At 42.2% G+C, this 13,998-nt stretch overlaps 1 protein-coding gene across 3 annotated transcripts in view; it reads right to left on the bottom strand.

Moving 5' to 3' along the window:
* Positions 1-13,998, bottom strand: part of HOMER2 (homer scaffold protein 2) — a 113,471-nt gene that overhangs the window by 63,019 nt on the left and 36,454 nt on the right. For 2 of the 3 annotated variants that reach the window (XM_054041928.1, XM_054041927.1), the window contains exon 2: positions 4,687-4,843. The exons of the other annotated variant lie outside the window; for it this stretch is intronic. In XM_054041928.1, the coding sequence (XP_053897903.1) occupies positions 4,687-4,843 (157 nt within the window). The remainder of the gene's footprint in view (positions 1-4,686; positions 4,844-13,998) is intronic. 3 annotated transcript variants of the gene reach the window in all.

The following is a 13,998-nucleotide window of genomic DNA, read 5'->3' as shown; positions in this document are numbered from 1 at the left end:
CGGGTCTTTCACAACCACTTTACTTTCATCCACAAAGAAAAGTATGCAGTTGGTTTCCTTGAAAGTGGTAACTCTAGAGTTCAGTTTCCTAAATCCACCCCCTTTTCACTGTGTAAATATTCAACAAAGAAATGTACGTTCTGTGCAGAGGTGCCGAGCTATTGTATTAACTAGTAATGCAGTCTGGTGCAAGGATTAGAAAGACAAACCCTGAAGGAATCCAAGCATCATTCTACTGTCTTCAGCAGTAGAAATTTCCTTTTCAACATGTGCTATTTTTACTAATCTCTCATATGACAGGATATGAAATCTGAAGGAGAAATATTTTACAGAGAGGCTTATTCATTTTATTATATTCATTCTGAGGAATATACCCCAGGGACCTGATTCTGCCACCCTTATTCACACTGAGTTGCACTTTACTCCACGAACAGGCCCACTGACTTTGATCTGCAGGCCTGCCAGATAACAAAACCTTGTATCCTGGGACTCTTCATTACTATTGGCCATTGCCAGTTAATTTTCAAGGTAACTTGTGCTGTATGTTGTTTTATATCACATGGAAACAAAAACTTGGGCTCTGCAAATGAATGGTCACTCTGTAGTTGAAATGAAAGCTTTCCTTAAAGCACTGAAGGTATCATTTCTGTAGCATATATTTACCAGAGCCAGTCTTGCAAGATGCTGGTCTTTTCCCTCTGTGATCTTGCTTCATTGCTCTTCTCTCTGCCCATCTGTCTAATCATTCTCCTAGAAATATCTTCTTCAGTTTGTCACAATCACAACATGAGATGTCAGGTTTCTCTGCCGGACCGGTTTCAAAATATTTGTTCCATCACAAACTATCACGGGATTTTAATTCTCAGGGTAATATTTTTTTCCCCCAAGGACAGAATAGAATTGTTTCTCAAAAGATTAACTGGTGCAGGTGTAACCCACACACTTCCTGAGTGTGGTGCTCTGTCTCATATAGTGGCACCGAGACCACTTAGAGAGAGAGATTAATGAGTCTGCTCTAGGGGCCATATGGTTTTTAGCTCATGCAGTAAAGGCTCATGCATTTAGCTCCAAATGCCCAAAGTTCGATCCTGCCCACCAACGACCGGGGTCTATTGGTGTTACAAGTGGGGGCTTGTCTGGGATTTCAGCTGGGACGTACCTCCTCAGGAAAGGGGAAGTATGCAACCCACACACCTCCTTGGTGTGGTGTTCTATCCCGTCTAGTGGTACCGAGACCACTTAGAGAGAGATTAATGAATCTGCTCTACAGCCTTAGCTAACAGCCATATGGCTTTTAATTCATGCAGTAGAGGCTCATGCACTAAACTCCCGTGGTCCCAGGTTCAATCCCACCCACCGACAACTGGGGTCTATCGGCCTTACACAGGGTCAATAGATTGAAGTGCAATATTGGGGGGGGGGGGGAAGAGACCTAGCCCTTGCTTATTGTCCCTGCCCCCGTATTTGGAGGGGGCTGAAAATAACAGTTTTAATTCTCAGATTCTCTATGGAAATATGTTAGGTTCCTATTTTTCCAACCTCAATTTTCCTTGTTTAACAAATATTTACAACTTGAAAGTTTTATTGTTTTAAAATCAATCCAGGCAGTACTATGCATAACTCCAAAGGATGATGGAGGTTATTGCTCTGTTTAATTTGCATTCTTTCAAGCCTCTGTGTTTCTAAAGGTAGAATAATATAAGTTGATTTTAATGAGGAGTCTGGCCTATGCTTTCCCCCCCACACGCTGCACAGTAACCAGCCACTTTTATTAGCTCATGTTTTTTCCCCAATTTAAGTCACACTCTGACTTTTGCCTAAAAGACTAGGGGTTTTCATATGGCAGAGCCAATGGTTGCCTCATTAAGTCTGGAATATTCCAAGCCCCTATTTGTCAATATTACTTTCTTTAGCTTTCTGTATCTTCCTGTTTAGATGGCCTCTGGCGAATGACTCCTTCAAGAATTATGATGAAATTACTTTCTTGAAAAAGTTACAAAGTTCTTTTGTTTATGTAATTAAAAGACATGTTGCTCTATTCCTTTCCTTGGTAATGGTATCTTGTAAAAGATTCTTATGTTCACACTTGATATAAATACTAAGAGCCTATCCAGAAAGGGGAATAGGTCAGCTGTTTTTTCTGTGAGCGGTTAGAGCAAAGGCACTACCCTGGTCTCTGGCGGCTAAGGTTTGTCTATGTGTCTTTGGATCACTGATCCACCATGTAGTTTAACTCATCTATGCCATCCTTATAGGTGATACATTACCTCTAGTAACCATTCTGCTGGGAAGACAAATGTTGGTCAGACAGCCGGAGATACCTTCTATTCACATTTCGTTCTCAAACCTGTTTTACTTCATGTTTTCTTAACTGCTTATGTTCTCTATAAATGTACAATGCATTTCCATACAGAGAAAAACTGCATAGCCCTCTACAGACACACTAAGTGCTCCCTAAACACTGCGTAATTATTAGGAAAATCATGTTTTTCCCCTTAACAAACCACTCTTTCAAGGAGCATGACCTGTCAGACTGGTGGCACATCAGAAGGATAACAAATATTCATTAAGTTAGCATTCTGCAGCCAGCCCCTGACTTTATGAATGACAAGAGCAGCAAAGAGGTTAGAGTGACCCTCCATTCTTTTCCATATTTGCAGTTCAACATGTAGCCCCAGAGGAACAATGAAGGCTTTAAAAAAAAAAAAAAAAAAAAAAAAAAAAAAAGGGAAAATGAAGCTTACACAACCAATGTTGAATAAATTGCACTGCACTCTAGAGAGTTTTCATCATATTTTATTGTTTCTACATAATGTCAGAGTGATGTGGTAAAACCATACCAAATGCGCTGACGTGGGATTTCAATGTGATTTTTATGCAAGTGTCTCAGCATGTCCTGCATTAACTTGTCTAAGCAAAGCAATGGCCTATGAGGAGGGAAGTCCTGCAGTTAAGGCATAAGATGGAGAGTCATGAAATCTAAGTTCTTTTCATCACAGACTTCCTCACTCAACTAGTTTAATCAATCCACACTTCAGTTTGCCCATCTTTAAAATGGGGATAACAGCACTTATCCACAGGGTAAGTTATGAAGCTAAATTAACTGATCTTAGTAAATGTGTGGGGATTCTTGGATGGAAAAAAGTTGCTAGAAAAGTGAAGCGTACTGGCTGAATCTGGCAGCACAATACCCGGGCTTCCTTTTCCAGCCTATATTCCCAGGGTGAAAGGACTCCACAGAAGGGGTAATGAGGGACTCTCCAAGGAGGCCAGCATAACATTCTGTTGCTCCTCAGCCAGCACAGGCCCACTATTCTGAAAAGAGGAAGGACAATCCAGAGGTTGGTGAACAATTCATTCTCTGCTGAACGTGTCTCAGGAGATTGCTTCTATTAAGTCCAAAATAAAACTGTAATTCATAATCTATTTTAAAGAGAGAAATATTTTAAATAAAATGGTCACTGATGTTGTTCTGCTTTTAGCGAGACTAATATAAAAATGAAGGAGGAAAAAAGATTAACCTAGAATACAACCTCAGGCTAATGAACTCTACCTTGCTAACTTTAGCCACTGAATTAAGTGGTAAACGGAAGCTGTTCCAGTTTATTTCTTAACAAAGAAAACATGCAAGGGGCTAAATTCTGTCCTCCATGCACATCTGGGGCTCCCACTGAAGCAATGTAGACATTCTTCCAAGGGCAGAATTTGGCCTTAATTAGTTATTATCGAAAACAGTACAAACTAATTAAAGGAGAGGGGCAGAAGAGAAGGGCTGCAGCATTGTGGAGTTTCTTCATTTTTTTACTGCTCTAGAAGGAATGTTGCATAGGGTTGGGAATTACAACAGCAGACTGTCTTGCGGACTGAAAAAAGTGACCAGCAGTGCAACAGTCTATCAAGGTGCAGGCTGGAGGGCATAATTAATCACTGAAGACATATTATTTTATCCCAAGGGGTAGACAATCCTCTCACTTCAAAACTAATAGCTCCGGGTTGAGTGTGCACCTCTCCCATTGAACCCTTTAAAAATGGCCACAAAAATTCAGATGTACCTTTAATGGATGATATTTTAAGACATAATCAGCCAAATACTAGCCAAAATTTGGCACTAAGAATTATTGGCCTGCAGGGGTGGCTCTATGTATTTTGCCGCCCCAAGTACAGCAGTCAGGCAGCCTTCGGCGGCACGCCTCTGGGAGATCCGCCAGTCCCGCACCTTCGGCGTACCTGCCGCCGAATTGCAGCCGAAGCCACGGGACCGGCGGACCTCCCGCAGGCATGCCGCCGAAGGTGGCCTGAGTGCTGCCCTCACGGCGACCGGCAGGCCGCCCCCCCGCGGCTTGCCACCTCAGGCATGCGCTTGGAGCGCTGGTCCCTGGAGCCGCCCCTGTTTGTCTGCCAAGATGTCAATAGTGTTAAGCTATTCTAATTGATCTAGTCTTGCCTCCACAAACATGATTGTGTTCAGAAAGCCACTTGTTATTACACACACACACACACACTTCCATTTCTGCACTCGAAACTTTAACAGTACAAATAAACAGAGTGGATTACATACAAATTAAGTATTTATTCGATTATCTCTGTAGGCTGACCCATCCATATCTATTACCAGTTAATGCTGAGCCGCATCATATGATGCTCTCCAATCAATAAACATGCCAGATGTATCTGTCAACCTCCTACCTTGGCTCCATCCACACTGATAATCCGATAGCTGTTTCTTGTGCTGTCATAGAAGTAGGAAACAGTTACAGCCTGCTTGCTTGCAGGAACCCAGTTCTTCTTGGTGCTGGGGTCAATTTGGAAGACATGTGCTCTGGTGGTGAAGATGGGCTGTTCTCTGGAATAGGGAGGGACAGGAGAAATGGATGCATGAGTTTGTGGAAGATGAAATGTTGCAGAAGTCCGCTCTTGATCAACCATGTTGAAAACAGCAGGCCTAACCACACAGTTCAAATGAGATAACCCTGGAATTCTAAACGGAAAAACAGTGCACTAAAATTACTATCTGAATCAGCACTCCAGCGTTCTCCCTATTCTTAGCCTTACCATGTGACATTTAGCTTCCTGAACTCACTGACCTTGTTCCCTTCTTGGGCCACTAGTACAAATGCAATTTTAGTTCCCATGTTGCTATAACTGGACACTGTTAAAACATTAACACCGTTTTCTGCAAATTAGCACATTATTTCAATTCAATTACACTGACACACAACTTAGCCAAATTAATCTGCTTTTTCTAAAAACACACAGCTTTCCTTCCTCATACCACTCAGCCATATGAATCATTACTTAGAGTCAGAACTCACTGTAGAGTCTCCTTACAATTTTATCAAACCAAATGCCCAGTATCACTATTTACATTACTAAAATCTCAGTCCTTCTGTTCATTCTGTTCTATGGATGTGCATGAAAATTTGATCAGCTGCAAAGTAGCTAACCACGATGAAAAAAAAAGTTGCATTACATTTTAGTTCAACAAACTGTATCTATGGGTGAAGTATTTGGGGTCCCACCCCACAGCTTCATTTCCTAACTATAACACAGTCAATTCACAGACAATTTTACCCAACACGAGAATTCCACACAAAGTACAGGTTTGTTTTTAAGGATGACAGTATAAATAACATGAGAGCAGAGAAGAAGTAGGGTTGGAAGAACAATACATGTGATAAACATGAAGTTATTTGGTTTGAAGACTACAGTTAGGATTTCTTATGGCAGTAATGTCAGTAAATATTCTATTTCCACTTCAAATTGTATACCTTCCATCTAAGTTAAATTTTAAACTGTAAAGCAAACTCTACTACATTTATATAATCTTTTATTCCCTGAGTCTGAGGGATTATATAAAATAGTGAACATTACATGACATCACCACTCAATATAATCACATATAGAATATTATATAATTAAGACATTATCTTGACATAATTATGACAGGATGCAGAAATGTCAATTTATTCCAATACAAGCCACCATACCAGCCTCAGAGAAATAGGATATTTACAACACAAAAACTGAATAGGCTACACCAGGCTAACTAACGATGTCTAGGTAGAACACCAGTAGGAATCTCTGATATTTGTTTTATAAATATTTTAATTTACCCACCTCAAAACCATCAATCTGTGCACATATCTGGCCTGCATGTTTTCCATCACGTTCAGTCCTTTGCTCCTCCCAGCTGATTGTTACACCCACTTGTTGTGTTATCTTAGGCTATGGCTACACCTGGAGCTGGAAGAGTAATTTCCAGCTTGAGGAGACACACCCACCACACTAAAAATAGAAATGTAGCTGCCACAGTGAGAGAGGTAGGAGGGGCTAACAGCCCCGAGTACACTGCTAGCATCTCAGACAGGATCCAACTCGAGGCGGCTAGCCCCTCCCACTGCTGCAGCTACCCTTCTATTTTTAGTGCCCTAGCTCAATCAGAGCTAGTGAGGGTGTGTCCTGGATCTGGAAATTACACCTCCAGCTCAAAATGCTGACATACCTCTAGGCCGTAAGAGCTTCAGGGCAGGGACTGTGGTCTGCTCTGTTTGCACAACATCTAGAACAAACCGGCCCTGATCCTGATTGAGGTCTCTAGGTGCTAGATAATACATGATGATACAAATCAAAATGAAACGAAGTCCGGAGCTGTAAATTTACTGACATTGGGCATATCTGATACTCTAATTGTAGAATTAACTTGGCAAAGGTGGTTTGCTGGTGAAAAGCCTAATGAGGCCTAAAAATGAAAAAAAAACATGCAAGTGCAGTAGTAATGTTTTTTCCTTGTAAGACATATGCAAGGTTTTAAATTTTTCAGGAGCTGTTGAGTAAGTTTCTGGATGGATGGCTGTGCCAAATTCAATACTCATGAGGAAGACACTTCAAATACAATGGGACTTTCTCATTATGTCAGTGAAGAAATATAAATTATTCCAGTTATTCCTTATCAGTAGCTCACTGAGATGGATGTTATATGCAGTCCGAGGTTTGTGAATTTGGCTCTCATTTCAAACGCTAATATTTGTGCAGCGCTTAGCTGGAAAAAAGGGGCATTTCTCTATGCTATTCATAGACTACTTCAATCATAAAATACTCAAGTTAAGAGGCCTAAAGCCCACTCACATGTCAAGTTTTTATTAAGCAAATACAAGTGAGTCTATTCGCTACCATGCCAATAATTATCTTCATATTAAAACATATCAGAATGCCACCTGAGTAAGCAGCGAGGGTTTATCCGTAATAGGGAAGTCAGAGAAATTTCCCCTTTAAAGTACTGGCTCTTAAAAAAAATACTCAATAGCTCCGCAGTCAGGGAATAGATATCTTCCCCGACCCTGTTTGCCTTGCTCTGTATTTTTGGTGGGCATAACAAACATAACATTGTCATCCTGAGTCTGCAGACTGACAGTTCCAGTACCTCTGCTGTGGCTTGTAGCTTCGCCAGTCTTGCCTACTGCTATTCAGAACCCTCTGGGGAGCAGTCAAAGTAGCAAGACTCAGTCTTCTTTTGCAGCTTGGGAAAGAAGCCTTGAGCACAGGCAGATGCTGGAGTGTTTTACTGAGAAGGTTAAACCTCCGAAACAGAGGTTGATACCCCCATCACCTCCAGTCTTGAGGTAGCCGGGAATCTTTGGGGTGGGAGGGAAAGCCTAGAGAGAAAGCTCCTCCTCCAGCAACCAGGATGCTGTGTGTGTGTGTGTGTGTGTGTGTGTGTGTGTGTGTGTGTGTGTGTGTGTGTGTGTGGTGGCGGCGGCAGTGGCAGATTGAGTTTGGGAGAGGGCATTCCAATTTACTCAAAACACTTACACCAGCTGGCATCTACAAAAATAAATGGGCTGCCAAAAAATGTTCAGGGGCAGCAACCTGGTAGGAATCCAGCCACTGGGGTGACAGGTATGGTCGTTCCTTTTCAAGTGGTATTGACTTCTGAGCAGTGAGACCCTCACTGCAGTTTAGTCCTCTGCATATCAAGGTGCCTGGTAGTCCATGGAAGAGGGTGTGTATGCAACATTAAGTTAGGGCTGATGGTGTGTAAGAGGGTGGATGTTGGGGTGAGGGGGAATGAAGAGATTGATTGGCCAATTTAGAAAACAGAATTAGGGGAAATATTCTGGGGAAAGACCTGGAAGATACAGAAATAAAGGGGATGGGTACATAGGAATGGCCATACTGGCTCAGACCAATGGTCCATCTAATCTAGTATCCTGTCTCCAACTGCAGTCAATACCAGAGCTTCAGGGCAACTGTACAGAACAGGACAATTCTGGAGTGATCCACCCCTATCTTCCACTTCTTAACCTCTGCAAGAAGCCAGAACTGTGTTGGGCAAGGGGCTGCATGCTGACCCTCTTAGCTAATAACCACTGATGGACCAGTCCCCCGTGAACTTAACTAGTTCTTTTTTTAACCCAGTTTTATTTTTGGCCTTCACAACATCCTACAGCAATGAGTTCCACAGGTTGATTGTGTGTTGCAAGAAAAAGTACTTCCTCTTGTTCCTATTAATTTCATCAGGTGACTCCTAGTTTTAGTTTTGTGAGTAAAGCACACAGTGAAGGAAAAGAAAAAAAAAAGAGGAGATATAGAGAAATGCAACTGACAAAGAGAAGAGGAAACAGACACTGAAAACAATGCATCTTCCCCAATGAATTTTTTAATTTCTAATTGGCACCATCAAGTAAAAGCTACATTCACAACCAGCCAGTCAAATTTGGAGTACACCAGGAGGGCCAAATTCTTGCACCCATGACACAGCTTTCACTTCAAAAGGTGTAAGAGAATAATTCAGTCCCATTATAAATTAACCCCCCCTCGCAGATATTCCATGCATATTTAATGTGTATTAGTCACATTTCAAGTGCAAATGCCCTGCAACTGCCATAGAATAATAATGTGTAAAACCAAGATCTGTTTTATTTAAACATATTGTAGTTTATAGAGACACCATTTTACTAAACACCAGACTGGAGTGAAATGTAGTTATTTTATGTGCCCTACAAAATGCTTCCAACAGCAGAGTGCAGCACTGGCACTCACACAACATAGGATGAGGAAGACATCACTAAGACATGTCATTTAGTGTTAATTTTCCATCTTTGGTTCCTGATTATTAAAAATGGAATGGGTATGTTAAACCAAGATGTGCAGTCCCTCCAAACTCCAGCAGTGGCTGGTGACATCTGAACGCATAGGAAAACTCCAAGTAGTATTGCTGTTTTCATTGGAGCGTAACCCTTTCCTTCTGCTGCTCTCCTTTTTGTCTCACTGCAGGTTTGCTCAGATAACGGGAGGAGCAGGCAGAGAGAGGTAAGCCCAGTCCACCTCTGCCAAACTTATTTCCATATCAAACTGGCAGAGCTTTCACTTCACAAGATACATCCCTATTAATAAGTAGCTAAATAAATAAATAGATAAATAAAGTAGCACTACAATAGTCTAATACTCTAGTTCACCCTTAATAGTCGTAGGACTACCAAACACAAAGCTACACCATATCTTCACTCTCGTCAGTTTAATTTTGCATAGCTTAATAGTTTTCAATTCCAATGAATTTCAACACCACTACACATTTATTGTGTGTAAATTATTGAATACACTCCCAAGACTAAATATGCTAGGTTACTTACTTTCACATTTCAATTTCCGTAGCACACATTGTAAGGTAAATGAAACCTCATATACCTCCAAGATAGAAACTTCTTTTTCTTCTTGTTTTATAACGTTGTGTTGTTGTTTAAAATAAAATCTCTCTCCATACTCCATGAAATCTGATGAGTTTACTTTCTGCATGCTTTATTTATTTACAGGCACAGCAACATATACAAATACACAGATGATGGAATAAATACTCTATTCATGTACACTAGTTATTTGGAATAACATGAGCCGGACCCATAATAATTGCATTCAGAACAAAATTACAATATAACTAAACTAACCACACCCCAGGGAATTATGAACCAGACACGCTGTGGGAGCAGAATCAGATCAAGTGAATAAATTACCAAATCTGTGTTGGCATTTTTGAATACTTTCTGGACACAGACTTGACCACAGCTCTGGGCTCAACACGATCATAGCTATCAAATCCCTCCCTGTCTTTGGATATGTGCCCTAGAAAGAATTCCAAAGATGGCTCTATCTGCAATCAGATATAAGAAAACAGTTGTGAATACTGTAGAGGTATAACCCAGCAATTCATGATTAACTGCTCAGCCAGAAAGCAGGCATTCTTGTGCAATAGATAGCTGTGATCACTGTAAGTGCACCCTTCATTCATGATCATGCAAACACTTACAGTTTTGAGTAACTATACGCACATGAGCTCAATAAGGCTACTCATGTGAAAAGTTACTCGTAGGTTTGTTTGAAGGATCAGGACTCAGGTTCATAAAATACATAGCATGTCTAAAAGAACATTTGGCAAAAGAGTTCCAGTCTAAAGTTTCCTATGGATCAGATAGTCAGTCAAATTTTTACAGCAAGTAAATTTTCACTTTAGTGGTCTATAGTCACTTGCATTTTATCTGCACTGACATTGAAAACATTATCTGGAGACTCATGTTGAATGATGAGCCAGACTTTTATAAGGCCTAGAGCTCATTCATGAACCAGATTCCCATAATCATTGATTGTCAGGCTAAGAAGGGAAAAACACAGGCTTGCTAAATTTGTTAAGAAAGACAGTGCCCTGGTCTTTCGACTAAGCAAGCAATGTCTTAACTGCAATAGACGGGACTACATATATAAATATAATGTACCAACAACAAAATAATGAGTAAGCAGTACCAGAACCAGCACTGTGACCCGTGTGTCATATTTGCCATCAGCTGCAAGCTTCAGTTCCACATGCTTGGTAATTCATCTGCCTTTTCACTGTGCACTGTACTAATAATTAATAAAAATACCAATCAAGCTTGGATATCTGACGTTTCTTTGATTACTTAGTAAGCTTGAACCTGAATTGGTAATGCTCACTAGTTTCCCATCAAGTTCTAGGTAGTTTTGCATGATTTCTATTGATAAATATATACTATTAAAGTATTTTAAATAGTTATTTTCTGTTTATATCATTTGCATTTGGTACAGAATTTGTAGGTCTCCAGAGAACATGTAAGCTTGGGATTTTTGTAATACAGTACTTGCTGCTAGAGGCCATCTCCAGGCACATGGTGGTACTTATATTTGCTGACAATCCCAAAAGATTTGCAATGGTGCACCATAGCAAGTACTAGATAAGGAGGATTTTCCATGAAAGAAAAAATAGATAGTAACACAAAGCCAACTGATACAATGTAAACCTTCCATTAGTACTACGGCTTTGTGCTTTACAAGGATTCCCTTTTGATAAATATAACATCATAAACTTGATATCAATAATTATCTGGCTCCAGTACCACTACCCACTGACTTATTGATTGTATGATAAACAAAAAGAACAAATCAACCTCCATATATGTTGTGGCATCTGGAATGGCACACATTTATGACAGTCTACTATGAAGCAAAATTACTGAAAAGAAAAAATTGTGTTTGAACATTGCAAACACGCAACTAACTGTGGATATACAGAACTCCCATGAGGTAATAAGATTCGCACCATCACATTGTTTCTCACATGGCGAAGTGACAGCTGCAACTACAATTCCAGAAGCCTCAAAAAGAATTATTTCCCTACTTGTGATTTCTAGCAACTGCATTAAAGGGGCCCTGAAGCTAATAGCTTATTAGGGAGTCATATGTGTAGCCATGGCTGCAAAAAATGAAATAAACACACACCACACTTGAAAACCCACATGGTAATTTTTTTCTTAGTAATGATTTCTGGCACCTGAATCAAGAATCAATTCTTCCATTTGCCATTCTGGTAAAACAGTTAATGTTGTGCTGAGGATTCTTTTAAATAAAATGCACAACGCAAGGCACAACAGTTTGCTGTGCTATGCTCAATATAAAACTATAAAAGCATTATATAACAGGGAGTGTTCAAGAAAAGTTATTTTCTAAATGACATCCATTTAAAATGGGGGTCTCTTTTATACTGCTGAAATAGAGTACTGGATGGGCAAAGAGACTGCTTCAGTATTACATGAGATCCTGTGGTTTTGTGACTGAGACAATCCCAAAAATGAGTAGATTACGCTCTTTTAGAACCAATTTGTAAAAAGGAATTTGTCAGGGTTATTCGAGCACAAAGGTGCTACGTTTACAGACAGTCACTACTCAGACTGGAAGTACTGTACATATGGGTACGTTTACACTCCGACTGGGAGCGTGCCTCCCAGCCCGGCTAGACAGATAAGCTAGCTCTGCTTGACCTAGCATGCCAAAAATAGCAGTGTGAACGTTGTGTCTTGGGCAACGGGACGGGTCAGAAACTTGAGTATGGACCCAGAGGGTCAGGTGGACTTGTATTCAGGCAGTTAGCTCATGCCACCACCTAAGCTGCTAGTCTTAGTATGCTAGCTAAAACACAGCTAGCATGTGTCAGTTTAGCTGGGCTGTGAGGCATGCTACCAGCTCTGCAGTGTAGATGTTCCTCAAGCGTCTTCCAGTAGCACTTGCTGGTGTGTACAAAATCACACCCTATAGCTCCAATCTGCAAGCCTCATTACTACCATTTCTTCCTTTTGTTCTTCTCCTAATAAGATTTAGAAGGATTCATGTTTACTTTTAAGTATTTTACACGGCCCTTAAATGTTACTGTGAAAATTATCATAGAAAGCGTCAGACTATAACCAATGCTCTCCTCACTCCCCATTCTTATGTAGAAGGATGTTTATGAAAAATCAAGCCTCCTTTCCTATTCTGCAGCAGTATGTGGCAGGAAGAGAGCGAAGGCAAGTTCAATCAGATTTACTTTTGGGGAGAAATTTGAAGTTCATGTTAATGAAAGTGAGACTCACTGTGGACTGATTAGCTCAGCAGATAGGTAATGGTATACGATAGCTCTTCACAGCTAGGTCACCAGCTTAAGTCAGTCCCTGGTCAGCTATAAAGGAAAGATATTGCTATCCAATAATGGTCTGATGGCCTATGTCAGGGGTGGGCAAACTACAGCCCAAGGGCCGCATCCAGCCCACCAGCTGTTTTAATCCAGCCCTTGAGCTCCCGCTGGGGAGTGGGGTCTGGGGCTTGCCCCACTCCGGTGCTCCAGCCGAGGAGCAGGGCCACTCTGTGTGGCTCCTGGAAGCAGAGGCATGTTCCCCCTCTGGCTCCTATGCATAGGGGCAGCCAGGGGGCTCCACTCCGCACGCTGCCCCTACGCCAAGGGCCACCCCCGCAGCTCCCATTGGATGGGAACTGTGGCCAATGGGAGCTGCCGGGGTGGCACCTGCGGACGGGGCAGTGAGCAGCAGAGACGCCAGGCCGCACTTCTGCATAGGAGACAGAAGGGGGACATGCCGCTGCTTCTGGAAGCTGCTTGAGGTAAGCACCACCCGGAGCCTGCACCCCTGACCCCCTCCTGGGCTCCAACCCCCTACCCCAGCCCCAGCCCCGATCCCCCTCTCACCCTCCAAACCCCTTGGTCCCAGCCCGGAGCACCCTCCTACATCCCAAACCCCGCATCCCCAGCCCCACCCCAGGGCCCGCACCCCCAGCCGGAGCCCTCATACCCACCAACTCCAACCCCCTCCTGCCCTACAAACCCCTCAGTCCCAGCCCCAAGCACCTTCCTACATCCCAAACCCCTCAGCCTGGACCCCCAGCCAGAGCCCTCACTCCCTGCCCCCGCACCTCACCCCACCTGCCATAGTCCGGAGCCCCCTCCCGCACCCTGAACTCATTTCTGGCCCCACCCTGGAGTCCGCACCCCCAGCCAGAGCCCTCACCTCCTCTTGCACCCCAACATGAATTTCATGAGCATTTACGGCCCGCCATACAATTTCTATACCCAGATGTGGCCCTCAGGCCAAAAGGTTTGCCCAGTCCTGGCCTATGTGAAATTAACTTGTGGCCTCAATGCAGTGGCTAGTGGACAGGTGTCCATATCTC

Source organism: Malaclemys terrapin, chromosome 10, assembly GCF_027887155.1.
Source record: "Malaclemys terrapin pileata isolate rMalTer1 chromosome 10, rMalTer1.hap1, whole genome shotgun sequence".
Lineage (NCBI taxonomy): Eukaryota > Metazoa > Chordata > Testudines > Emydidae > Malaclemys > Malaclemys terrapin.
The sequence above is the reverse complement of the archived record's forward strand: the minus strand, read 5'-3'. Positions and strand labels throughout refer to the sequence as shown.